Source organism: Cebidichthys violaceus, unplaced genomic scaffold (assembly GCF_023349555.1).
Source record: "Cebidichthys violaceus isolate CVI_PGR_0920_01 unplaced genomic scaffold, fCebVio1.0.p SCAF_31, whole genome shotgun sequence".
Classification (NCBI taxonomy): Eukaryota; Metazoa; Chordata; class Actinopteri; order Perciformes; family Stichaeidae; genus Cebidichthys; species Cebidichthys violaceus.
Genome location: NW_027176495.1, coordinates 3,088,514 through 3,114,974, shown reverse-complemented (window position 1 = coordinate 3,114,974; position 26,461 = coordinate 3,088,514). Strand labels below are relative to the sequence as shown.

Genomic DNA, 26,461 nt, shown 5'->3' with positions numbered 1-26,461 from the left:
CGATAAAAATAATCTCATCTCATAACATCTCATGTGCCACAGGAGAGGACACGTGTGTTACAGAGCTTGGATTCTAAGAATAAATCTGAACTACTAACACTGAGACACATTAATGTTTAGTTTTTGCACTTGTTTAGTCTGATCCCAATGTTTCCTTGCAGGTATCGCACATACAACTTTCTCACTCATTAATCACTTTTTAACGGAAATACATTTTTCACCTCACATGGGGACTATGGGGAAAAAACGTTTCCTTACTGACATACATTTTTGAAACTCCTTTCTAAGGCTTACCACTCCTGAAGTTGAACCAAGTCAGACGTTTTCAAAACAAACCACTTCCTGGAATTTTTTTTGCAGAAATAAATATACGCCTTGTGTCCTTAGGCACACAAGAAATGTACTGGCAACCCCATATCAAGACTGAAGTTGTTCCTTTTGATAAGGCTTAAACATTTCCCTAGAAAGCTTGTATAACCGATAAGTAGCTCAAGGACACTCACTCTTACGGTATTCAATCGTAATCAGTTAATAAACTGAAGCTGTAAGCGCTCCCGGCTCCATACTTTAACACCCAAACAGCAGCTGTAAGTGAGATCGACGCAACCACCCAGTGACTTCCTAGAAACTTGGGCTATAAAAAATAAATTGAATTGAATGACCATTTGTTGTGATATTTCTGTCAGTAGGCCTACGAGAAGCAGCTCTATGCCCAAACATGTTTGAAATGTGATCTTGTACAGATGAGGCTGAGTGCATCACATGCATCAGTGCAAACAGTATGACATTGTCTGCAAGAGCACATTAAGCAATGCTTGCTTGAGTTGGGCAACTCATAGTTTGTTTTGGGTGGAACTTGGGGACTAAATTATTGGGCTGATATCAGCTGATATAGGCTGATCCCAAATATGCCTAGTATATATTGGAAGATATTAAGTCTTTTTAAGTTAAGTTTTTTTAAATATATATTGTATCCTTGTTTCAAGGATTTTATATGTTGCGGTAGGCCTATTTGTTATATATATATATATATATATATATATATATATATATATATATATATATATATATATATATATATATATATATATATATATATATATATATATATACACAATTGTTACAATAAAGGTGAATACGAACATTCTATTTTTCAATATGATAAACTGAATATTATATTATTGGGCTGTAGTTTGGGTTCATTGAACCTGAGTGACCCACGTAACATGTTCATATGCTGTGGGTTTGTGACTGTGGCGCTCTCTGTTGGCGAAGATAACCACTTGCAGTGATACTAATATATTATATTATATATTGTTATAATAAACGACTAATTTATATGTTTTCATCCGTACAAAATACCACACACAATTAATATCTTATCACGGTATGTTTACGCAAACAACCAGCGTGCTCATGTATTCTCTTCAGGCATTTTCTGGGAACCCTACGCGACTTCCCTCAAGCTGTTTAAGGACCCCAAGATGTCCATGCTTGCTGAGCGTACGTAGATTTCTGTTAGACTTTTGACGGATATTTCCCCTTTTCTTTAAAAATAATAATATGTATCTTTGTGTTTTGTGTTCCACTGCTACCCACAGTGGAGAGGCTTTGTTCTGAAAGTATTCTGTATGCCGTACTCAAACTATTCGAGTAGCTAACATTAGCATTAGCATTACTTCATCAGTCTGTGTAAACCAACACGTGTTTCTGCAGTAACTTGTCAGTTAGCTGAGTTTAGCTGTGTTGTCCTTCATGGCCGAGTATTTGTATTAATCGCTTTCTTTCTATTAAACGTGTTGAAAGCGATGGCAGGTTGTTTTCTCATAGTGTGGTGTAAAGTCATGCTTCTTCCCTGACTGTTGTCAACCATTGTGTTAATCTGTAACTCGCATGCATATGACACCTCTATATGACGTATGCCTTGTAAGATCAGACTACTAAAAGGTTTTTAAATATGTGAGCGGTGCATTTGATACAGGGCAGTCTCACCGCTGCACCGGGATAGGGCTACTATCTGATGTCTATCCGTTAACAGAAACCGACTATACAGCGCGTATGCACGCGTTACTCGTCCTCTCTTGAATCTACACAGTAACAAGTTGTGCGCGTGTGCTCAAGGTGGTCAGCGTCTCATCTGAGTTGCTCGTGCTGCTCGTTCATGTCATGTTTTGTTGGATGGCTGTTATGTAATGATGCTGCTGCTCTCTTCCAGCCCGGAAGAAGCAGAAGTGGTCCGTGGACCCGAGGAACAGCACCTGGAGTAAAGATGACTCCAAATTCGGCCAGAAGCTGATGGAGCGAATGGGCTGGTCCAAGGGCAAGGTGAGATGGAGTCTCTTGTTGGATCATCTGTGGTGATCTCTTAAGATGTTTGACAATGAATTGATCAGTTGATGATGCATGTAATGTCTCTTTTCTCATCAAGGGCCTGGGCAGAAGTGAACAAGGCAACACTGACCATATCAAAGTTAAAGTTAAAAACAACCACTATGGTCTTGGAACCAGTGCCAGCTCTGAGGTAAGCACATTTAACACTTTTAGATGCAGTAATTAAATTTAATATTTTTCTTGCTCTGTTAGTTTTTCACCATTTTCATAAAGGGAGTTTTTGGCAAACTGTCAGCTGAGTGTAGAAGGTCCATATTTATATCTCTCAGGACCTTTGTCTTAAAAGCTGTAAGGATATGTTATTGTCAAGCCGATTTCTGTTGTGTTGAGATCTGTTGTTTTCACAGGATAACTGGATCGCACACCAAGACGATTTCAACGAGCTTCTTGCTCAGCTGAACAACTGCCATGGACAAAACAGCAGCGCTGGTATGTACGAACGGCGGCGTTGAGATGGAAAACGTGCGCCGCTGTTCACAAACGGGCTGAGAATGTATTTGTGATGGTCAACTTCATGGGATGTTACTAACCAAACAGTGTCTCTTGTTCTTCACAAATCAGTTATACCTGTGACATTAAAGAAAATGTGTTAATTGATTTTAGTATTAAGACAAAAACAAGGTCCTTATGGGTTTGTGCCCCTTGCCACGTCATAGCTCACATTTCTATCTATATGCATTTGTTACATTTTGTTTGACAAAGTTAAGAAAGCCATGTTTAAACCATGATGTTGCCTTACACATACAAGGATGATCCCAGTCTCCTCCACAAAGTGAGGCACTCAGCTTATTAATTAAACAATGGCATCAAATCGGTACTCTTTATCGGCCTATACCCAAAGCCCAGATATCTGTTTGGGTATCAGGACTGAAAAAGTCACATCAGTGCTTCCCTGATGTAAGTTACTATTATTGATCATATCTGGCCAAACATATTGTAATTTCATATGTATTTGTGGTTGGATTTATTTTTCTCTGTATTTTGTGGTTGGTAATCTAGGAATAGGCCATGCACTTAATGTGTGTCACTTATCACTCACACTGGTACTACATGATGTGTATACTTGATGTTAGTGGTAACCCTCCCGCTGTGGCTCCGTATCAAACTACATGACTTCATAGTGCAGCTATTTGTGTGTGTTCCATGTATTGGACAGTAGAGGGTGCTGCAGTGCAACATTTAGGAGGGAAAACATTTCAATACCTGCTGTCATACAATGAACGTCTTCATTATCACTTCTGGGAGACGAAGCACTTTACTGTTTTATGAATTGGTAAAGAAATGCAATGGTCATCTTAAAATTGTAACTTCTGGTAACTATAGTATTCTTGTATTTTTTTTTTCATTCTCTATAGAACCTCCAGCACCAGAGGAACCCAAAGGCTTCAGCTTAGAAGAGAAGTCCAAGACCTCCAAAAAGAGGGTCCATTACATGAAGTTCACTAAAGGTGAGTTCATCTTTACAGCAGCAGATAGAGATCAAAGGATGCAGTTTGTGCACACACTGTTCTTTTCTTATTCTCAACAGTCATTACGGTGATTATCTGAAAAGATATTTCTGTAGTATCATGAAACAGACTCTGGATCAAGTGTTCATCACATAGGAAAAAGTCTGCCCTGAAAATGTCTTTGTGTTTTAGATAAAATAGTTTCCGGGCGACCGTCTACTGAATTAAGCCTGGCACCTTTTTTCTAAGCAACTACTAAAGTGTGTGCCTCTACTTTTTTTAGTTTTCCACTTTCCATACAATCCACCCACCCAGACAGACGGACAGAACGCCTCGTTAACCATTCCTTCAGCCATGTGCACTTGGCTCAGACCACAGATGCTGATCAGAGCCCTGTCAGGCTGTGCTGGGTCACTTGGCCCGGTCAGTGCTCGGGGAGGTTATTAATAACTCTTCCTTCTACTTTCATTACTCCTTTACAACCCAGGAAGCCAAATTTGCTGGTCAAGGCCAGTGCACTGATAGGCACGAGGAGGAATTTGGTGTTCAGGACCACTGGAGACTGAAATGAATAACCACTAACTCATAGTTTACTGCTGAGCTGCTTTTGCTTAAGCATGGGGCATAGTTGAGTGATTACGGTATTAATTAGTAATGAGGTTTTGATGTTGAACTTGCAAACTTTGCAATACTAAGCTGATATTAATGTAAGTTATTTTTATTGCAGTAATTCTACAAGTCCTTTTTGCAAAAAAGTAGTGCAAGCTGATCAAATATCAACATGTGTTAAAGTAATTACTCTATAATCTTTTGTGTTAGCGGTTTAGCTGTACCTCATCTGATCAGCATACATGGGAAAACAAAATCTCAACTTTTGCCTCACCTGGAAGAGCTTTTTATATTTTACGTCATTCAATAGCAACTTCCTGTTTCCTGTTTGGGGCATCTGGCATGTCCATTTACTGGCCCCCCAGAAACAACACCTCCCAGAGGCTGTGTGACCCATTAGATGACCCGGCCAGATAAACTGTGGCCTCCGTCTCTTCCCCAGACCCTCTCACCCTGTTTTTGTGATCTCAATTTGGCAGGGGCCAGAAAAAGACTTGGTCCCTGGTGGATTGGATCCACCATACGCACTTAAGACATGAGGCACCGATATTAATGGTGTGATGATTTTCCTCCGGATGTTCTCTTTTCTGCCCCAACTCTCTATACATGCAATAGTCATACAACTCGTTCTGACAGTCAATGAGCAACTAAGGTGTTTTTGTTAATGATGTCAGATCGAGGAACGATGAGCATGATGTTATTAGCTTATTAAATCTATATCCACCCCAAAACGGCCCCAATGACCCCATGAAAAGCACTGAAAACAAACCCTCGGATGCTTTTTAACATTTTGAAAGCCACATTTGTCTGTTTATGACATGACATTTGTGTTGACTGTGAACGTGGGCCTCTTTTATCGTCTTTGCACTAGGATACACTCGTACTCCCACCTGTCATCAACTAACTAAGTCTGATCCCGCAGGTCGTTAGATTCTGATTTATTTGAGGAGATCCCTTCCACTATCACCACCAGCCGTTTATAGATGTGGGGGGGGGGGTAGCAGGTAGCACCTGACGCGGCTAATGTTTGTTACATTAAGACATTGGAGATCCACTCTCTTTAGTATCTTGTTTTTTTTCTCAGACTTTCAGAAAGCAGTTTGGGGGAAATGCAGGTGGGAATGTTTTCGCTGGAATGTAATCCTGAGCCGGTGTGTTGCTCTGTAGGCATTAGACACGTCGATGGCAACTTGACACCACTTTAACTTGTCTCTACTCAAAAGAGGCGGCAGCTGTTGTCATGCAACAGAAGGGACGCTGGCATTACTTGTTTGTCCATAAACGATTCATAACTTGATTGGGAACTTGAGAGTTGAGTGTTACGCCTGCATTAAGTGGTGACAGGCATAAACTGTCACTCCAGTCTTTTTTTTATTTTAAATGGATGTCTTTATGTAGGACATATTTATGGTCCTCTCACACTTATATTAGACTGCTACATGAAGTATTTTATGAATAGATTTTGATCTTTCTTTCTATTCATCTGCTGTTAGTATTGCCTTATTATTGTGTCCAACTTGTAGTCTGGATCAGCTTGGGAAACCAAAAAGTTACCTGGCAACATATAACCAGCCACGCCTGTTTGCATGCCTCCACTGCCTGCTCTGATGCCGGCTCCCCTCCCTGTGAAGCGGTTGCCAAGTGAAGGCTTGGTTGTAGATTTAATGTTGCTACGCTTGTTACATGAGAAGTTGAAAAAGTCAGAGATCTGGCAAAGGTCAAGCATGGAATCTACCATTTAAGAACCGGATTTTATGTCCATGTCTATAACGGGGTACTAAATTCAATGCATTGCTTCTTTAATACTAGTCTTGTCATTTATTAGTTGATCGCTTCATTTTATTATGAAGTCTGTAAAAACATTGATGGAAAGAATGAAGTTGTGGCTTCAGAAGCACCTTCCTAACATCTCCCTCTCCGTAGCAGCGCAGGCCTCCTCCTTACTCTCTCCTGCTTTTTATTGATATCCTGTTCAGGCTGGTTCCCTCACTGCCAGCGCTGACGATTGATGGCCTTTGTTTGTGGGGAAAGGCACCAAAATCTCCGCTGCTTAGGTCCGGGACCCGCAGCATAAACCAGTAACCCAGTTTTAATTGCTACCTCCATCTATCATCTGTCACGGCTAGCGAGGGGGGTTGATGCAGAATTTAACTACAGCTCTCCATCCGGTGCTCCGTGGGCTTGGCTTTATCGCAGTCTTGGGGCTTTTAACAAAACAAATGTTTGCGTTTCAGCCATTATGAGTCGGTGAACTAAAAAGTTTTGAGAAAGCATGACAGACCAAATACACCACAGCATAACACCGAGCTGAGGAGCTGAGGGCTTTTTTGTATTTGTCAAATTAGTGTATTTCTTTGTAGAGCCGCAGCGATCTGCTGGTCTGGTTTGGCTAGTTATCTGTACTGACAGTTGTTGCCGTTTCAACTGTACCCTTGGAAACCAGCATGTATTCACTAACACTTTCCATTGCACGACAGCAACACGCATGCTTCATCCTGCGTCATGGCTTTCAGCCACCGTTTGAACGTTTCAGCTCCTTTTTTGTCAGAACGTTGTTATTTGCACTTTCACCTGAAAGCCTGAGGATTTTGACAGGTACTTCCTCATCCAAACAGCAGAAAGGTCAGGTTGGGCATCATTTTACATTCGACCTGAGTTCACTAGATGACAAACACCACAGTCCCCCCCCCCCCCCCCCCCATTTATTTTAGTTCTCAACATACTTTCTTGGTTTAACTTCTTAGACCTGCATGTGCAGTGACTTTCAAAGCCAAGAGTAGGGGAGATAGAGGTTTAAAAGCAATAAATAACCAAATGTTATCAGAGCCCCGCTGAAGGAAGAGGATGCAGCTGTACGAACAGGACCTGGGCTTGAGACAGGCGACTGTGTGCTCCAGGAGTCTTTGAGGCCTGGCTTGAAAATGGGAATCCGGAGGCGTGGCGTGGCAGACCTTGTCTTTGGTTTATTTTTCTTTGCCATTTTATCCCTGGAGCAGAAGTAAACCATGCAAACCTCTCCTTTCTTTGCTCAGGATACCACCTCCCCCTACCTGCTACCCCCAACACACATACACAGACACACAACATACTCATTCTTTCATCTGCAACCATTATGGGTTGCCCGGGTTAAAAACGTTGCCCTTTAGATTTATTCATTTTAGATTTATTTATTGTGTGTGTGTGTGTGAGAAATGTGATTGTTTAGATCACCTTTTGGTGTATTCGCAAAAGTAGAAACCATTAGTTTATGCCAGTAATATTAACATTTCTTGTTTTGTTCATTGGCAGGTTCTGTGACTTTTTATCTTGTTTAAATTAGTCTTTTTCTATGTGCCTTAACAAGAGAATCCAAAAACGTATTAACATATTTTTAAGTTGCTGTATGATTTTGAAATATGTTTGTTTTATCCCTATTTAGGAAAAGACCTGTCCTCCCGTAGTGAAACGGACCTTAACTGCATCTTTGGGAAGAGAGGAAGACCTGCCAATCAACAAGAGCAGGTAAAAGGCATCGAGATCTGTTACCTTATCCACAATTAGATAAAACATTTCACTTGCCTTAAAGTTGAATTTGGGCAGTAATTTTCCTAATTTCCATCAAAAATGTTGTTTATTTTAATAGAAAACTTGCAAACAAAGGCAAATAAATAAAAAAGATATATCTTAATTGGTTTCATTTCTGTAAATAAAACAACTTACAAAACACACTTATCCAAACAATCCAGCATGAAATATGCTCATGCAGAAACACAAAAGGAAGCAAACTGTAAACAACATCAAACAATCAAGTGTGATTCATGTAGTTAAAGCATGACTCATGATATGAAACAAATCTAAACGTTTAAATCATTTTGGAACCATATTTCCAATATGTCTTTCAGTCTATAATCAGACACACTTGTGTATTAATTATGTCCAAAATAGACAATATGGTCATGACTAATGACTGTAATATGACAATAATACGAGGATTTTTAAAGGTACAAATGACTCTTTCTGCAGTGAACCAGTGATTTTGTAAACTGAGAGGCCTGTGGTGTCTAGTGTGAACTGGGGGAGGAGATAGCATACATCTAGCCAGCTAGCTCCAGCTTATTTGCCTCTGTCTTGGTAATTAAGGGTGACCACTGGTGCTGATGCCTCAATCATCGCTGCAGTATCATGTGGTCCATGTGCTTCTGCAGGGCCCAGCTCCTGAACAGCCTGTGGCCCTAGATTAGCCATGTCACATCGTGCAGCTTTAACACCGCCAACAGGCCACCGATGGCGGCAAGAGGACCTAAATCCAGTTAAGGGATTTGCACTCTTACCCCCTACTCCTCTCTCCGCAATCCCTCTCTTCTCTACTTCTATGTCTTGGAGCGTTCACATCAGGTAACTCTAATGCCAGAGGGCATTATTAAAGGCAAATCAAAAATTGGGATGAGGTGTGCGGAAATCTGAAATGATGACGCTTGCAAAAAAAGTTCTCTTTTTGCTTTTGGCGTTGGGTCACTTCAAAGCGCTCAAGCTTTTTGAAACGTAGCTTAGAGGCTCAGACAGATGCAAGTTACATTTCATGCGCAGGAAGTTCCTTTGGCTTACTAAACAAAACCTCACTTGTTATTGAATTAACTTAAATTAAGTTCAGTCTGTTCCATTTGTTATGGTCTTTATTTAGCTGCCTTGAAATAAAAAAACAGAGCTTGAGTTATTAGAAATGAAATGTATGTATCTGCTAATGGACCGAAGGCACAGTTGAATTTATTTATATATACTGACAATTAATCACATAAGTATTCGCATTAAATCGCAATATAGTCCCACCAGTAAGATTTGTAAATACTCTTTCACATATTAGATGGTTTGAGTGCAAACAGATGGGACTTTTTTCTGACTTAGCATGAAAATACACTGTGGGATTATTATTACAAAGACATGAGAATTGACGCAAGCAGAACTGCTATGTATTTGTTATGATTTAATGAATCTTCATTTTATATAGCTGGTATATAAAAGTTCTGCTGACTCCATACAGAGCCAGCAGGACAAAGACAAATGAAGCTTTTGTACGCAGAGACACAGAAAAGCCTCTCGCTGGCTTCCTCCGTTTATCTCAAGCAGTTGGCTTGAAGAAATTGGCATCTTAAAATCCATAAATTGCACGAGAAAAACCTTTTCTATTCCCGCGCAGGTGCCGAGCCATAACATCACAATGGCTGCTGCTCCCTTTGCTGATTAACATTGGAAATGCAAGCAATATACACCACCATTTTCTCCCTAATCGTTTGGTTATGGGTTGTTATTTTTCAGCCAGGAGGGACACCATTGACCATATCGAAAACACTGAACACAATTACAATGGCATCCCATGAGGCCTTGTGTTGAAGCCCAGCAACGTCTGAGGTTGCTGGGAAGAGGTAAAGAGGGTGATGGACCAATCAAGCTCTAGGCATTGTCCAGAATCTCCTGCGAGTGTCCGCGACACTGCCAGTGACCCTCAGTGCACCCTGGTCTGTGTAACAGTACTCAGCGTTACTGTTACAGCACAAAGAACGCTCCCCAATATACATACTCAAGAGTTGTATTCTTATTAAGTAGTGACTACATCAACATTAAGGGAGCTGATTTAGTGGTGAAATGGATTGGCAGGGGTTTGCGCCAGTCGCATTATCGCATATCTGCATCCCGACAAGGTGAGGCCAGGACCGAATCTGGATCGGCTTCTCCTTCCCGCTCATGAATCTCCCAGCTCCTCACCCACCACCCACGGCTGTCTCTGCAGCCTCCCTTCCACCAGTCCCACACTGCTGGGTTTTCCTTCCTCCGCAGTGATGTGCTTCCTGCTTGCCTCTTATCGCTGCTCACAACGCTCTCTGAAATGCAGACAGACAGACGCGCACACACTCGGCTGTCCCACATGCCTCTGTTCATCAAAGGCCGGATTGGATGTGTTGAAAAGACCAAATGAGCACACGGGGCCGATTATTAAGCCCCTTATATTAATTGGTCCGATGCAGTCAGTCACTAAGTTTCCTTCACTATTGTGTTTCAACTGAGCTGCTGTCTTTAAAATATAAATAAATATTGTTTTGGTGTAAACCTTCCGCCTGACAGTAGAGCTGTATGTTAGGTTACAATTCCCCCTTCTAATTTTAAAGATAAGTTTTACATTTGTGACATTTCCCACATTAATGTGTTTTATATAAGGATGTCTTTTACAGTTTTTGGAGAGCTTTTTGATATTCTTTAAATAACTATAGATGCACTTGGATGCATGAATGTGATATAAAATGTACAACTCCTCAATATGCTTTAAAAAACATCTGATCCAAGAATAATTTAAAATTCCTAAGCAAGCATGTTGATGTCAACTTTGAATAATACACTAATCGATGATAGAAACACATTTCGTTATTAGAGCGTAAAGCTGCAAGTATTAAAAGCATACTAAACATAGTACTTTATTAGATACACCTGTACAAGCTGATGCAATCCAATACCGTTCTGTCATAAAATCTACTTTTACGATGCATTATTCAGTTTGTTTCCCACCTTTTAATATAATACAGTCCGGTATAACACCACAACTATTACATCAGTTATAAACATATAATTGAATATAGATATTACCGACAAATTGATTGTTAGCTACAAACAATGATCTACAGGACAAATGGATGACCACCATTTCACCCACAACCTCATTCCACCATACGGTGCAGCCACTTGAAAATGTGTGCTTAAAACCATTATTTACACTCCCTAACCAGTGAGGGTTATCAAGCGGTGGTGGAGCACCTGTCCATCTACACGGCTCTCTGTTATCCATCACCCGTCCCACGCTTGCAAGCCCCCTCCATCTCCTGCCTCCTCTTGTGCCCCTCAACACAATTACTCACAGCATGACAAACGACAGGCTCTCTCTGCCGAGATATCAAAAAGCCCCGGCCACTTCTAAATGAAGGCACTTTGGCAGCCCTGTGCTCCCCGTGCTTATCGGCGGACGTGCAGTGCCCCTGGCCGTCCTGCGTCCCCCCTCTCTTTCCTCCACCGTCTCCACCACCGTGCCCTCCTCAGGGGGTTTAGTTAGGGGAGCCACATGGAGGGCCAGCCCGGCTTGATTTATCTCCCTTGCCCCTCTGCCCGACCACTCAGGCAGGCCGAAAGAGCCGACGAGGCTCCAACGGGCCTCGGCTCGAAAGCCCGGCATTAGCTGAAATAAACCATTCTGCCGCCCAGTGAAAAATGTCCTCTGATTGGCTAATTAATCAGTCAAAGGGGAGCGACGCGGCTTGTGACTTGAGGGACCCAAGCGGGCGACCGCAGAGGGCCTGCTGATAAATAGACTCCCCGCCGATTCATATATCAACAAAAGTTAGTCATTTTTTAAAGCCGCCAGCTCAGATGAAAGGGGAAACTAGCCATAGTTTTATTTTTCTACCTATATTTGCTTCTACATTTCCTTTTTCTGGGGGGTGGGGGTGTTTTGAAAAAGATAAAATTCCCTTTTCTTACTTTTAAAGCCGTTAAAAAAAGTATATGACTATAAAATGCCATAATTTAGATTTTGACTTTGTCATTGAAATAAATGTCAGAGAAAATTTAAATCAGTATTTCAGGTTTTTCATTTAGTCTTCCAGATACTGATTTTGTGATAAATCCCCAGCATGATTTGTAAAATAATTTTACTGTAGCTTAATGCAATCAGCAAAATTACATTTTCAGTTTACGATTCATTTTTATTAAGTGCAGTAAAAAAATAAATATAAATTTCCGTAATTTTACGGTGATGTTATAAACGATCGATCATGTTGTTAGTTCTGTACTCCTTAAATATGTCAGGGAAGAGAAATGCTTGATGATCTGGTACAAGGCTTGTTTTGACGTCTGAACCCTCCAGTCAGACATTCGGTGCGGCTCACCCCGCTCTCGGGTCAGCATGACCTTAGCGGCCTCTCCCACTCCCACTCGTGTTCAGGCACAAAGGGCCGAGGATCAGGCCTCATCGGGTGGCACCTGTTGCGAGTTTTCCCTGCCTACGCGTCGTCCGCATGAAGGATCGCACGTCAGCGGGGGCTCCCCCGATACCACCGTCTTAAGGAATATGGGGCGGCGGCGGCGCACGGTTCGGGGGCTCGAGCGTTTGGCAGATGTGTCGGCAAGGAGCCAGGGAGCCGATGGGCGGAGTCGAGCAGTGAAACTCTGCTGACAGCGCAGAGGCAAAATGTCTTCACTGAAAGAAATTGTCTTCAACTCGGGTTTCGTGGGTTTCGCAGGTTACTGCTTAGGGCTGTAGTGAGATAGTGTTGAATTATTATTATCAACATTATTAATAACTGGACTGGGTGTTGTAGATGAGGCATACGATTGTTCCATTAACATATCTTTAGTTGCTATCATTTAAGACTAAGACATCAGCTTTATTGCAGATGATTTTCTTCTGTTATTTTAAATCTCTAAATTTGCATCAAGCTGTTATATTGACTTATATCCTTGGTCAACACTAACAGTATGTTTTTGCTATACATTAACTGGGTTATTCTTTATTCACTTTATTCTTTATTTTACTTTACTTATTTGCTGAGTTCAGCATTGAATAATCAACAGTATAAATAGAAACAGCAGAGATTTTCTGTTTGGCTCAGTTGCCCATCAAGCTCATAATAAATCTGTTGAAAGGGGTTGCCGGTGTAAACGTGTGTTTATTGTTGCGTTGTGGTTGGCGCGGTTTGAATGGACCAGTGCACTCATGCAGGCTGAATGCTTTATTGTGAAACTGAAGAGCTCTAATTCATTCTCAGATAACATCTAATTGCTTCAAGAAAAAAGCGTTCCCTTTCTTGAGCGTGTTTGTTGACGGGCCCTTTTGCTTCTACCGCCGAAAATATCAAGACCCGCCAAGCGACTCCACCCCCTTGCTGCAAAGACACACACATACACACATTTACCACCTACCTCCCTGGCAGTTCTGTGGACTGCTCCCTCCTGGCATGCCAGCTCGCTGACACTTACAGATTAGCGCAGGAGAAAAAAGGAAAAGAGGGCGTCTGTCTCTTAGTTACGGGCCTAAGCTAGAATACATGGGGCCGGGGTAATTACCGCCTGGAGAAGCTAACCGCCCAAAGATTTCCAGCCCTCTCGGCTGTTTACAGCCCGCCGACTACCATTTAATCACTGACTCTTTAATCTAATAAATCACAGCTGGGGAAAATAATCACGGTATCTTCCCTCTCCGGGGTTGGGGTGGGGGTTCCTCGTGCACTTGAGGGCGGCATTGTCGGCAAGCGTTTGCAATGTTGAACAAGCACAGGGCAGTCACGCTGCATGCATAATGTTGTCTTCATTTGTTACTTATGATAAACGTTCTCGCACCGGGCACAAAGTGCAATTTTTCAAAGCCCATTTTTTTGTGTTTTGCCTTAACTACACACAGAAAGTATGCCTTTAGCAAAAGTACAGCTTTGTGCAAAGCTTCCATGTGTGGCGTTTAATGTACTCTACATCATTTTATAGTTTTTAACTTTGTTACTTTGTGAAAATTGTATTTCTTCAGAAAACAAAGTCAAATATTAGGATCACATTGGGGGCAGTGACATTATTTCAAAAAGTATTGATGTTTGCTCATTTACCAGAGAATAGGGCAGCCACCTGTTTGTCTGTCCGCCCACATCAGGCCCATGAAGGATGGGCTGCTGAACTTGTGTGCTCATCAGGGAGAGACAGCTGGCTAATCAGGGCCTGATCCATAGACCTTGAGTATCGCCAAATTTATTATTGTGGCAGGACAATGAGGGCACACTCATGCAATTACAGTCCCAACCAATATTGGCTAGAAAATATTGAAGGAAAAAAAAACCGGCAAAGTAATGCAAACGGGCAGTTTTTAAGAAAATAAACAGGCGACTGCAGCTTTGTCAAATGCTAATTAAGATGTGAGCCCGAAGGTGACTTAATACCTTTTGGAAAGCTAATTAGTAAGACATATTCAGTTTTTTTTTTTTTTATAACTTTTAGTAAATCTATAGGAGTGAACTTCTCAACCTTGCTTTTGAATCTTCTTCAGTTTTACACTATTGCGTCATACTTTTTTTCTGACTGATTGACAATGTACTATATAACTAATAATATATAACTAATAATATAACCATTCTGAATGATTTCTCTAATATTTTTAAACCTCATTCCAATACTTTTAAGCAACCACATTCACTAGTTTTATTGTACAGCGGGGAAACACAGCGGCCAAAATACCAATGTTGTGCACACAATTTTACAAAACTTCCGTTCATGAAATTGGAGGCAATTATTAATTGCTAAATTGGCAATGCCTGGAATTAGATAACAGATAATATATCCACACAGGCGCTCATCTATCTACAGATGAGGAAATAACTAATGGGCAATATTTTCTAAATGTAGAGCCGTTGAGCTCTCACAGGAAACTGATTTATAGGACTCCTTTCATGTATTCTAGTACTTAATTGTGCCCTCTGAAGCTGAACAATGTAGGGGAAGGATTAATAGACCTTTACTCTGTATTAGCAAAGTTTTAAAGGCCTTGTATTGGGATTGAGGGCTAAGAATATCTCTAAAAATATTGGTTCTGGAATTCTATTCTCTTTAGACATTATATAGCTTTACTTGCTACATAAATGTGTCAGATCTAGTGAAAGTCAATTAAAGTTGTTTACTGATCTCGTTAAGTCAAAAAAAGTTTCACATGCACTCTAGTGAACCTTTTCTACCATCCCTCTGCTGGCTTGATTGACTCTCCTCCTGAATATGTTGGCCTCGGTATCTCGGTACCTTGGCACATGTCTTACCATTGGCGCTCCGTCGGCTACATTAGCAGGGACAGATAGAACTGGAGTGTCTTGAAGGAGGCGGCCTGGTGAATGTCTTCCCACCCTCTCCTTTTCTCTGGGACCCTCTACGGGCCCTCCCTGTGTTCCCTGCCCAGCCCCAGCCCCCGCCAGGGGAGAGAGTGGAGCAGGAAGGGCCCGATAGCCAGCCAGACCGCTCCTCTGCCGAAGGAGCCTTATCTCAGAACTGCACACAGCGCACTGAGCGCATCCTTTTCCTGGGGTTCTGGGTCTGGGAGGAGGAGGAGGAGGAGGAGGAGTAGACACGGCTGGATATAGGTGTGTTCTCCAACCCCACTGTGTTATAGCCTGGGACTACCTTTTCAATCATTCTTCTCTAGTTCCAGCAATTATGTAAACTCATAAATTATATTTGGTTGTGTCTTCAACAAATCCCATTGGAAATAAACTTTGCTCTTCAGAATTTGGTGTAGCATTGAAATAGTAAAACAACTTATGTTGTAAACCACTATGGTGTAAAAGTTTTACTTGTCCACTATGCATTGTATGTTGAAGTATATTCTGTCGTGGGTCAGTTCAATGAGTAAAAATAGTAACTGACAAACTTAATATAGAAATGGATGCAAACCTCTGCATTAAGTTACCAATGACTAAAACTAAAGACATTCTGTATTTGCTTTATGCAATAATTGACTGGCCATTGACAATTCAGGAAAGTAAATTAGTAAAGCCGCCATTTTAAATTTATTTAATATTATTTATGATTATTTATTATCATTAAATATTTCTTAATAAATACATTAAAAATACTGAATGGCTGTTCTCTGGGTGGCTGTGCATGAGAGCGTGTTGTTTGCGTGTTTGTATGTTTGCGTGTTTGTGTGCTGTTTGTGTGTTTGTGTGCTGTTTGCGCGTTGTGCTTACTTCATAGGCTTAGCCGTAGTCTACTATGTCGCTACTGTTGGAGCTGTTGAACGATAGATAGATTGTTTTGAGCATCTCAACCCTCACCAAACGAAATGATCAGAATTTGATCTCATCGGTCTGATAACATTTGGAAAGTCGAAAATTAACAATTTAATTATTTTATCACCATTTAAGTCGGCATAGGGCTAAACCAGAAGTTAGTCGGATATCTAATTTGATATACTTATTAATTGTTATTTATTCATTCAAATTTGGCCGGATTGTTGATAAATATTTTTCTGTGGCGTGACAAACTCGGAACACTTATTTTTACTTTACCCGGACTTAAAGGAATTTATGTGGAGCAATAAATAAACACATTTTGTTATATATATATATATATATATATATATATATATATATATATATATATATATATATATAGACTGCTGTGCTTCCATTTTGGGATGATATCATAATTTCATAAAATGGCTTTTTGTGATTGCTGTATTTTGTGACTATTGTGTTGTACTGTTTTTTGTTTTATCAGGAGAGATTTATTCTGATCTGACGGTTTTGTCTCATGCCTGCTGTATAGTATAGTATAGTATAATTATACTATACTATATATAGCATAATTTCAGTATAATTTCGGTATGGCACTCACACAGAAATGGAGAATGACAATAACCGCTTAGAGAAAATAACACATACCTGGAAATAGGGAAAGAAGATGTCAAACATTACTGCCGAGTTGTTTCTTAGTAACATGTTGCCCTCAGCGCTCACCAACAACAATCTCCAGGGCTGCCAGTAATGCTGACTGCATCTGGTTTATGTCCCTACTGTACGTCTGTGTGTCCTGTCGGATCAGGCTCTAATGGAGATCCCCAGGCAGAGAGGACATAGGACCGAGTTCCTGCTACTTGCCCTGATGAAGGCGTTTCTCTCAGTCACTCTCCCCCTTTTCTTTTTTTTTTTTCCCTCGCTCATTCACCCTCTCCCTCTCGAGAGTAATTTCACAGGCAGTTCTAAAGTGGCCCCCAGCCATCTTCCCTAATCCCAGTTACATGTTGTTTGGCGCTGTCAGCTCTAAGCCACATCTCGTCTCTCCCTAGCAGAGAGGATGCCATTGTGCGGTAACGGGGAGTATAGATTTTCTCTGGGAAGTTGGAAAGTTTTGTGTAATGGCACCTCACTTGAAGGGCCTCATCCCCCTTGTTAGAAGTTGGGGTTCTTTCTGGTCTAGGTCTGAGGTGGAGGAAAACTTTGAACACCTGCCTTGTCATTTAGCCTCAATCATATGTTCATGACTGTGAGGCCATTATATTGAGATGGAATACAGTCTGTAGAATAACTCAAGGGTTACTCAAGTATTCTTATACTTTGTCACATCATGATGTTACATGCATCATTTATAGCCTTAAAAAAGTATTGAATGAGGGGTATATTTGCAGAGTAATCATTTCTTACCATATTAATTATATTATGGTAAAAAAACAACAGTTTTTTTCCCTTATGGAAGTATATTGACAAAGAGCCTAGTAGTGGATTAAGACAAATAGCTTGTCTGGTTTCACTGAAGTCCCGTAGTTTGCCACTTTTGATAATCCTAAAAAAAACAAATATATTTACAGTAAACGAGGAAGAAACGTCACTCCACATTTCAGTTTCTTTAGGTCCCACAAGACCTGTTCGTATTTACACCCACATTGTTTCACCAGCCCATCGGTTAGCTTGTCCGTCTCGATCGGTGTCGGGGGTCAACGTAGTGTAATCTGAATGTAAAAGCTTAACGACCAAACCACGAGGTGACTCGACATAAAACAGTGTTTTCAATTCATCTCTAATCTGCAGGGTTTGAAAAATGCCGTCCGCTTCACAAACTCCGAGGCAATACACAGAGCGGCAGCATTGTTTAGTGCGACTCTCAGGAGGAGCTCCTGTATTCTTCTGGACAAATCATTATGCATTGAGTAGGCCATTAGGAAAATGAAGACAAATGGGTCGCAGGGGTGAAGTGACAAATCGTTCCGGCTGTAGAGTTAAAAATGTAGACTGTTGTACCTCTCGGCTGAAAAGTGTTTTAATAATGCAGCCTAAAGGCTGGACAGACCGACTCAGAGTGTAGACGCTCTTTCCTCCTTTTTAACAACTACTGTTTTTTGGCAAAGGGTTCAAATGTTTCTAAACCATGTGAAATGATTTCCTTAAGTGGAATGCATTTCATTTGATGTTGAAGCAGTTCTGTAATGTCACAATGTGAACAGAAAAAACAACCTTGTACACTGTCAACACTTATGGTTTATTTTCTTTAAAATAAGTATTGTTTTTAGTCGGAGAGAGATGGCTGTTAAAGACTGCAAGGACACACAGCTGGATGTGTGAAGCCACATTGTGTTGTAAGAAGATGATGATGAATGTCACGTGTGACAATTAGGTCCAGTGATGCTTATTTTAAGATGATCCTTTAACACCTATTGTTACCTCAACATCCTATTTTGGGCTCTTTCACAAAAATGTGCCTGTTTAATCTATGCATGATGATTGACGATCACTTAAGCTCCTTGGTCCACCATTGTGTGTGTGTGTGTGTGTGTTCTCTAAATGTTGCATTAAATCCTAACTGTCTTTCACGTGTGTGTTTTTGGTCTAGGAGAGCAGCAGCAGTGATTCTCAGGGGGAGCCGGTGGAGACTTTGACTCCTGCTGCCTTTGAACTGGATACGGAGTCCATCACCAATACTGTGAAAAGTACTCTCACTATGCAGGAGTATTTTGCACAGCGAATGGCTCAGTTGAAGAAGGATCGTGGACAGGCGCAGAGTACAGCACCCTCAATGGAGACCAACGAGACATCCCGTCCGCCCGATGAACCCAGTCCCATCCTCAGCAGCAACGACGACTCGGAAGAGCCCAAAAAGAAGAAGAAGAAAAAGAAGAGTAAAAAGTCAGCGGGTGACCTGGAAGTGGTAGAAGAGCTCAGTACTGCCGCTCCTGTCATCGTAATCGAGGACGATGAGGACAAACGGCAGGAGTGTCCCGGTAAAAAGAAGAAAAAGAGGAAAGTGGTAGAAAGCGAAGGAGCTACAAATGAGAATTGTAGCTCCACCGCTGGTGTGGAGCAGAACTGTGAGGAGATGCCTCCTTCCAAGAAGAAGAAGAAGAAGAAGAATAAGCTTAAAAAGCACCATAAGGAAACTGAGCTACTAAATGGACACGGGCCAACTGAGGATCAAACTGTGGAATCTGAGGTTGTTCCCAAAAAGAAGAAGAAACACGGAGAGGAACTGGACGATGTAGCTAAAGAGGAGGAGGAGGAGGAGCTGGTAGAAAAGAAACCCAAAAAGGACAAGAAAAAGAAACATCAAGACTAGGATGGAATTGATAGAATTAGCCTCCATTGCCACCAGTCCTTTAGGCTTTGGGGGGACTTGGTACTTGTCCGATTATAAACATCACGGGGACACGTGTGCTGAGTAATTCAAATGTCCTGTACAGATACAATCTTATAACCTATCAAAAGAACACTCGAAGCTGCCCAGTAAAACCACAGACATGTACTGTTGTCCACTTGGATACACATTATTGTGTCAGATGGTAAAATGCCTACACTTCCAGAAAAAGTGAAACATTTTGGGAAATACATGTATTGACTTCCTTATTACTTTTAGACGGAGCCAGGCCAGCGGGTTCCCCGTTCCCAGTTTCAATGCCCAGCTAAGCTATCCAGCCTTAGCTTCATATTTAGCGGACAGACATGAGTTGCATTGTTCTGCTCATCAAAATGTATTGTCAAAGAAATGGTCTTACCATCTCGTATGCATCAGCATTACTATGTATTTAACATTCACACATGATTTTCTTTTCTTGCCAGCAATTCGTTTTCACATCTAATTCCAGTTCTTCAGACAATGAATATTATTAATTGGAAGTGACCAGAGACATTTTTTTGTCAATCCTTGATGTGATATTCTTGATGTGCTTTAACCAGATCAAATCACTTTTTTAAAAATAAATCCAAATATCAATGCATCTGTGTGTTATTGTCTTCCCCCTTCATAGGTGGAGTGACATGTGAGTTCTGAAGAAGACAGTGAGGAGAAAGTTGTACTTCAGTGGAGCAGTGCCTTACATGAGCTGATCAGCTGTACATCTGAAACAGGGATTTACACCTCCAAACACATGGCTTTTTCAAAACAGTCATGTTTTCCACTTCCAAATATGATTCATGAGGTTATGAAATCTTTTCTTTGACTTGACGGATGAACTGTGAACAGGCCAGTCTTGTTCAGCAGTGAGTGGGTGGTATAAGTCAAAGGAGGAAGACGGAAACTAGGGCTGTCCAGTCTTGCGCGTCGCAACAACATAGCATTCCTCGTCACTATTCTGACTTTGTAAATCACAGAAAATGTTCACTGACTGTTACTGTGAGCATCTCAGGTGTTCTTTCCCTCTGTCTTCGTATGCTGTACTCATGAGATTCAGTTCATTACAAAACCTCATCAGTCACAGTATGAATATACTGCATATTTGTTCAACCAATGTTTACTGACATATTTGCATAATGATGCTCATTCTTATTTTGAAAATTACACTAAACGTATACATTGAATGTGTAAAAGCAGGTTATATATGAGACAGAAATATCTTTTAGCCCATGAACTCACTTGGTTGTGTTCTTACTGGAATCACGTTACCACAGTGTGTTTTCTATATAGAGCACATATACATGGAGACAAACCCCTTCCTCAAGTCTCCAGTAGCCACATGTCTTTTACACAAAGAGTGAACAACAGCAGGCTGATGCAGCTTCCACCCACACAGCGGTTAACACTTAGAGCCGTTAGTCTGTCAGAAACCACAAATATGCAAATGTATGTGGAACTTTGGTCCCCACCACTGCCAGCCTGCTGTCTGTCTGTACTGTACATGCACTGGCGCTCACTCCTGTGTCCCCGTCAGCTCACACTTGTTGTGAAATGTCTTTTAGCAGCACACTGACTTCACATGTGGCCCTCGTCAGACTGGCCCTATATATCACTGATGTGCCTGCTCTACGCACTATCTGTGGCTTCAGGTGCCGTATCCTGTTCCTGTGGGGGGGGGGGGGGGCAAGTTTCACAAAAAGCTAGAGCTGACACACAGTGTGATGATTGAGGAGGCATGACCAACCAAAAAGATGTGTATTACAATTTAAGATGCACGTTGCCTCTGGATTAAGTCTGGAGGAAGGAAGTTAGAGAAGAGTTAAAACCACAGTGTCTGTCGGGTTCCTCCCTCCCCATAAATACTACAAACCAAGACACCATCTGACCTATGATCAACAGTAGCTGTGCTCAGGCACTGTGTGTGTGTGTGTGTGTGTGTGTGTGTGTGTGTGTGTGTGTGTGTGTGTGTGTGTCCTTGTTTGTGAGAGTGTGAACTACTCCATGGCTGCAGCCCAAGAGTATCCTGTCAACAGGAACTCAAGGATTTGATATGCACCCGCCTCTGGCCACAGAAGGAAACTGATTTGTTCGTGGTGTGTTCAGTGGTTTCATCTCTTTTGTCACCCACAGATGTGTTTAGAGGTTCCACGTGGATCTGCACCCGAACTGTAAAAAAAGAGGACCGTTTCCTCCTCTGAGGGAATATAAACTATATTCTTCTGCATTTAGATGTTCAACGGGAATTATGTGGGAAAATATGTTTAGAAAGCTAGAAAAATTCTGTTGAGTGCAGCTTATTATGAAAACAGAAAAGTTTTTCTTTGATTTTGTATGATCGTGTTCTCATTTGTACGGACCATGAAGCTCTGGCCTGCTTAGAAGTTCAGTGGGAATCTAAAATCAGCTCAGTTTAATGGGTGAGTACTGCCGAACAGGTTAGTTACGTTTGACAGGTGAGAATTTCCTTGATGACGAAATCCCTCTGTCATGACATTAGCATGAACTTACATGTTAAATTAGAAATCGGTTTTATCTAAAGGCTGCAAATAAAATGACCGACTTTGGTCCCATGTGAATTCAACTCATAATCCCTTAATTTAACGATTATTATGAGTTTAGTTTGTTCGTTATCTGTCAGTAGAAAGTGATGTTTTGTTGTGAAGCCAGTTTAAGTAGTTAGTGGTGTTGAAATGCTGCTCTCTCTCTCTCTCTCTCTCTCTCTCTCTCTCTCTCTCTCTCTCTCTCTCTCTCTCTCTCTCTCTCTTTTACGCGGCTCAACTTGCAATCAAGGAGGAGCCGAGAGTCCTCCGGGGCTTCTCCTGGAACCTGCTCCTCAAATATAAAGCGCTCTCCTCATCCACCAGGAAAGACTGAATCATAATTCACAGGAGGAGACGCAGCTTGAGCACATCTCTGCTTCTGACTGTAGCCTGTAGCTCTAGTGATCTAGTGAGTGTGAGAGACATCGCTGAATTAAAACACTGTTTTCAGTAGTTTTTGAGCTTTTGAATCAGCCGCCAGTGTTTCTCCACAGAGAAGTCAACTTGTCAGCGCGACAGAGTGAGAAGCGCATCTTAAGTTTGGAGAGGAGAAAGCGCGCACATGGCAGCCCTCATCAGCGCGTACTCGTCGTGGCCAGAGTCCTTCGAGTGTCCTCCGGGAGACGGGGACGTGCCGGACGGACATGGCCCGCACAGGACTCCCGTGGACAAGGCGCCGGAGCCGCGGATCAGACGTCCCATGAACGCGTTCATGGTGTGGGCCAAAGATGAGCGCAAACGGCTGGCGGTTCAAAATCCAGACCTGCACAATGCCGAGCTCAGCAAAATGTTGGGTGAGATGAAGTTATTTTAAGTTGTATTAATTAAAGTGTTTTGTTGAGCTAGGAATTATTATTATTATTTTATTATTGTAAATAATATGACTGTTTTCTTTAAAACATCCACACACTTCTAATCCCCCCCCCCCCCCCCCCCCCCCCGGCCTCGGCTGTTTTACAAAAGTTTTAAAGTTGTTTCCAACACCAAAAAGATATGTACATTTAAAAAAACAAAAGTATTCAAGGAGTTTAAGAAGAAAAGACCATCGACGTGTTTAATCGCAGAAAAATAGAGTTAGTTCGATCGAGTAAAATAATCACGGAACTTCCCACCTATTATCGCATATTATAGGTAAACACCTCTGGATTTAAAAGATAATGTCTCTGTAAAAAAGAATTCATTTTTTAAGGCCATGGACATAGAAAAGGAAATTAATGTATTTTGCGTTGGATTTAGGCCACTTGGATTAGTGTTTAATGTTAAGCTCAAAATCTGGCACATCTGAAATCATCTTAAAGCCAATTCCAAAACAGCAACACATGTAAAATATGCTGTCATTAATAATGGTAAAATTGGCACTTATGGTTATGTTAAATAAGGAATTATTAACTGGAAGCAAAGCCCCTTAAAACAATTAAGAATTTATAGGGAAGCTGAATATTGAGGTTGTATTACAAGTTTTAATTTCTAGAGAAAAAATCACGCACTTGAGAAATATATGATAATTTTGAGTTTTGGTTTTAAAGTAAAGGAATACTTATATTAATATTTATGTGTTGTCTGTTTTATGGTGCTATTTAAGCTTTGTTTTAATTGTGTTTTAATCCCACCATTATTCACAGGGAATTTCGAATCTTATATCCGATAAAAAATATTTTAGAATGTTGTAGAAGATTGTTAGTGTGTGAGCGATTTTAATTTAGTGTTGGTACAACAGACTTTAAATATGAAATAAAAAAAATGGTGAAAAAATAAATTGCGAGCTAATCTATTAAAACTTATTCAAGAGTTGTAGTTAACATTTAACAAAAGAATCTGTCCTTTCTTCTTTCAGGCAAGTCATGGAAGGCCCTGACTCCCCCTGATAAGAGGCCCTATGTGGAGGAAGCAGAGAGGCTTCGGGTGCAGCACATGCAGGACTACCCCAACTATAAGTATCGGCCTCGCCGGAAGAAACAGCTGAAACGCATCTGCAAGCGAGTGGACCCTGGCTTCCTGCTGAGCGGGCTGGCCCCCGATCAGAACGTCCTGCCCGACCAGCGAGCCCTCTGTCGCCCCCTCGACAAAGACGAGGGCAGCCCTAGTGGTATCAGGAGCGGGTTCTCCAGCCCCAGCCCTTCTCTGCCCAGCGTCAGAAGCTTCAGAGACCCAGCCGGTTCAAACAGCAGCTTTGACATCTACCCCTACGGCCTGCCCACTCCCCCTGAGATGTCCCCCTTAGATGCCATGGACCACGAGCATGTACCCCCCTCTTATTATTCCACATCTGGTAACTCCTCTTGCTCTTCCTCCTGCCCAGATGAGCACCACCAGAATCAGACACACATGGGCAGCCCGCCCCCTTACCACACTGACTATGCTCAGACCCAAATCCATTGTGGGGGCACACACATAGGTCATATCTCTCACATGTCCCAAACTGGTGGCGGACTGATCCCTGGCCCTCCGATGTCTTACTACAGTACCTCATCTTTCCCCCAGATTCACCACGGGCTCCACCAGGGCCACCTGGGTCAGCTGTCCCCCCCACCAGAGACACAGGGTCACCTGGAGACTCTAGACCAGCTGAGCCAGGCAGAGCTTCTGGGTGAGGTGGACCGCGATGAGTTTGACCAGTACCTGAACTCCACTGGGACTGGGTTCCATCTTGAGCAGGGCAGCAGCATGACTGTTACAGGACACATCCAGGTCGCGTCTGCGGCTACTGCCTCTGCATGTCCAAGCAGCACCACAGAAACCAGCCTCATTTCGGTGCTCGCGGATGCAACGGCAGCCTACTACAACAACTACGGCATCTCGTAAGCACCCATTACACTTGTTGCTGATCAGAGACACTACGGGGGGTTTAAAATGGGTGAAGACATTGGGATGATGTTGCACCTGGGTGCCAGTAAGGGAAAAATGTCTGTGCTTTGATCTGTAAATTCAAACCTCATGTTAGCATATATGATGGTGTTCAAATCATCTCGCCATGATTTGAACCTGAACTGATTACTGAGCAAAATGATTGTCTGGAGCTGAGGAAAGAACAAAGAGCAATTGGAGGAATATGAAGAAAGGGAGATGGACACCTCAGGGATGCAGACACAAAATACTATAGTATGCCACCTCCAGTTGTCATGACATTTTAAACCAGAAGAACAATCGTAAAGACTTGTTGTCCACTTGTAAATGTCACCAGTTACTGTTGCCACTGCGGCATGTACAGATGCTCTTTAGAAGCTAATTTAAGTCCTTTGATGTTTTGCATAAATGCTAACTGTAATGCTATTATCAACGCTTTCCATTCGAATGTTTGTACTATATGTTCTCTCTCTCTCTCTCTCTCTCTCTCTCTCTCTCTCTCTCTCTCTCTCTCTCTCTCTCTCATTTGTTTGGGAGTCTTACCTCAGTAGTTGTAATTGAATGAGGTTTTAGTTGGACATTTCTTATGCAATTTAACAAAACGGTGTATAATGAAGAAAAAAGGCGTTTATACTTCTTCTCAAGTACTTAATAATATATAATCATAACCTCTACCATGAAAAATAATAATGGTAACTATAAATGTATGCTGATTTAAGTTTGTGAAAGACAATAATTTAAAAATAAAGTTACATTTTTATATAACGCAGTTGCTACTTGGATGATGTGCCCACAGAAAACATACCACAACAAAATAATTATGTAGTATGAACTATTGCTAATAACTGATACACTTGAAAGGAATTATGCATATATATATATATATATATATATATATATATATATATATATATATATATATAAAACACTTAAGGAATACAATCAGATTCCTGAAATGAAACAATAAAAGAAAGAAAAATAGTCGCGCTATAGCTTTTTAAAACACACATGGGGGGGACATGATATGTGCTATTTGGCCATCTTTGAATTCCGTGTCACGCCACGTATTCTTCTATCTTGTGCTCTGTCTTGCTGTTGTACTGCAAGTGGCTCATTCTGACACCCACTCCCCCTTGCTTTTTCCACCCTCCATCACATCATCCTTCTCCATCCGTCTCCTCTCGCTTTCATTTCATCCCGCTACAGAGGATTAGTGTAAAACAGGCACAGCCGTCGCCACCCGCCTCCATCTCAACCGTCCTTTGTTTTCCTAGAGTCTTATTCTGGGTGCCATTCTTAGGCACTCCGGACCCCACTTCCACCCCCACCCCCTCACCCGTGTTCTATCTTGCTGATGCAGACCTTTCGTAATCTGTGCAGAATAAATAAAATAATAAATCCCAGGCCTTCGTTGACTGTTTTACACCCTCCTCATTTTTCTCTCTTTTTTGAACCCCCCTCTCCTCTCCACTCCTTCCTACTCTCACC

At 41.6% G+C, this 26,461-nt stretch overlaps 2 protein-coding genes across 3 annotated transcripts; both read left to right on the top strand.

The window, feature by feature from the left end:
* Nucleotides 1-1,448: 1,448 nt before the first annotated feature.
* On the top strand, nt 1,449-20,191 carry pinx1 (PIN2 (TERF1) interacting telomerase inhibitor 1). Its single transcript, XM_068724705.1, has 7 exons — nt 1,449-1,503; nt 2,216-2,325; nt 2,429-2,521; nt 2,739-2,820; nt 3,747-3,839; nt 7,867-7,949; nt 18,816-20,191. Exons 1-7 carry the CDS (start codon nt 1,485-1,487, stop codon nt 19,533-19,535), a joined length of 1,200 nt encoding a protein of 399 aa, XP_068580806.1. The 5' UTR covers nt 1,449-1,484; the 3' UTR covers nt 19,536-20,191.
* Nucleotides 20,192-22,421: 2,230 nt separating this feature from the next.
* On the top strand, nt 22,422-25,738 carry sox7 (SRY-box transcription factor 7). 2 transcript variants are annotated; one of them, XM_068724694.1, is made up of 3 exons: nt 22,422-22,538; nt 22,624-22,923; nt 23,964-25,738. In XM_068724694.1, the coding sequence occupies exons 2-3, from the start codon at nt 22,692-22,694 to the stop codon at nt 24,929-24,931; spliced, it is 1,200 nt and encodes a 399-aa protein (XP_068580795.1). In that variant the 5' UTR covers nt 22,422-22,538; nt 22,624-22,691; the 3' UTR covers nt 24,932-25,738. The 2 variants fall into 2 exon arrangements, with proteins under 2 accessions (XP_068580795.1, XP_068580794.1); XM_068724693.1 differs by having other exon boundaries at nt 22,422-22,923.
* Nucleotides 25,739-26,461: the final 723 nt, after the last annotated feature.

Bases quoted from the DNA above. Each gene is read 5' to 3' on its own strand.
- pinx1 (XM_068724705.1), top strand. The intron at 2,821-3,746 runs GTATGTACGAAC...CATTCTCTATAG, and splicing joins TGGACAAAACAGCAGCGCTG to AACCTCCAGCACCAGAGGAA. The intron at 3,840-7,866 runs GTGAGTTCATCT...ATCCCTATTTAG, and splicing joins TTACATGAAGTTCACTAAAG to GAAAAGACCTGTCCTCCCGT.
- sox7 (XM_068724694.1), top strand. From the start codon at position 22,692: ATGGCAGCCCTCATCAGCGCGTACTCGTCGTGGCCAGAGTCCTTCGAG. The intron at 22,924-23,963 runs GTGAGATGAAGT...TTCTTCTTTCAG, and splicing joins CGAGCTCAGCAAAATGTTGG to GCAAGTCATGGAAGGCCCTG.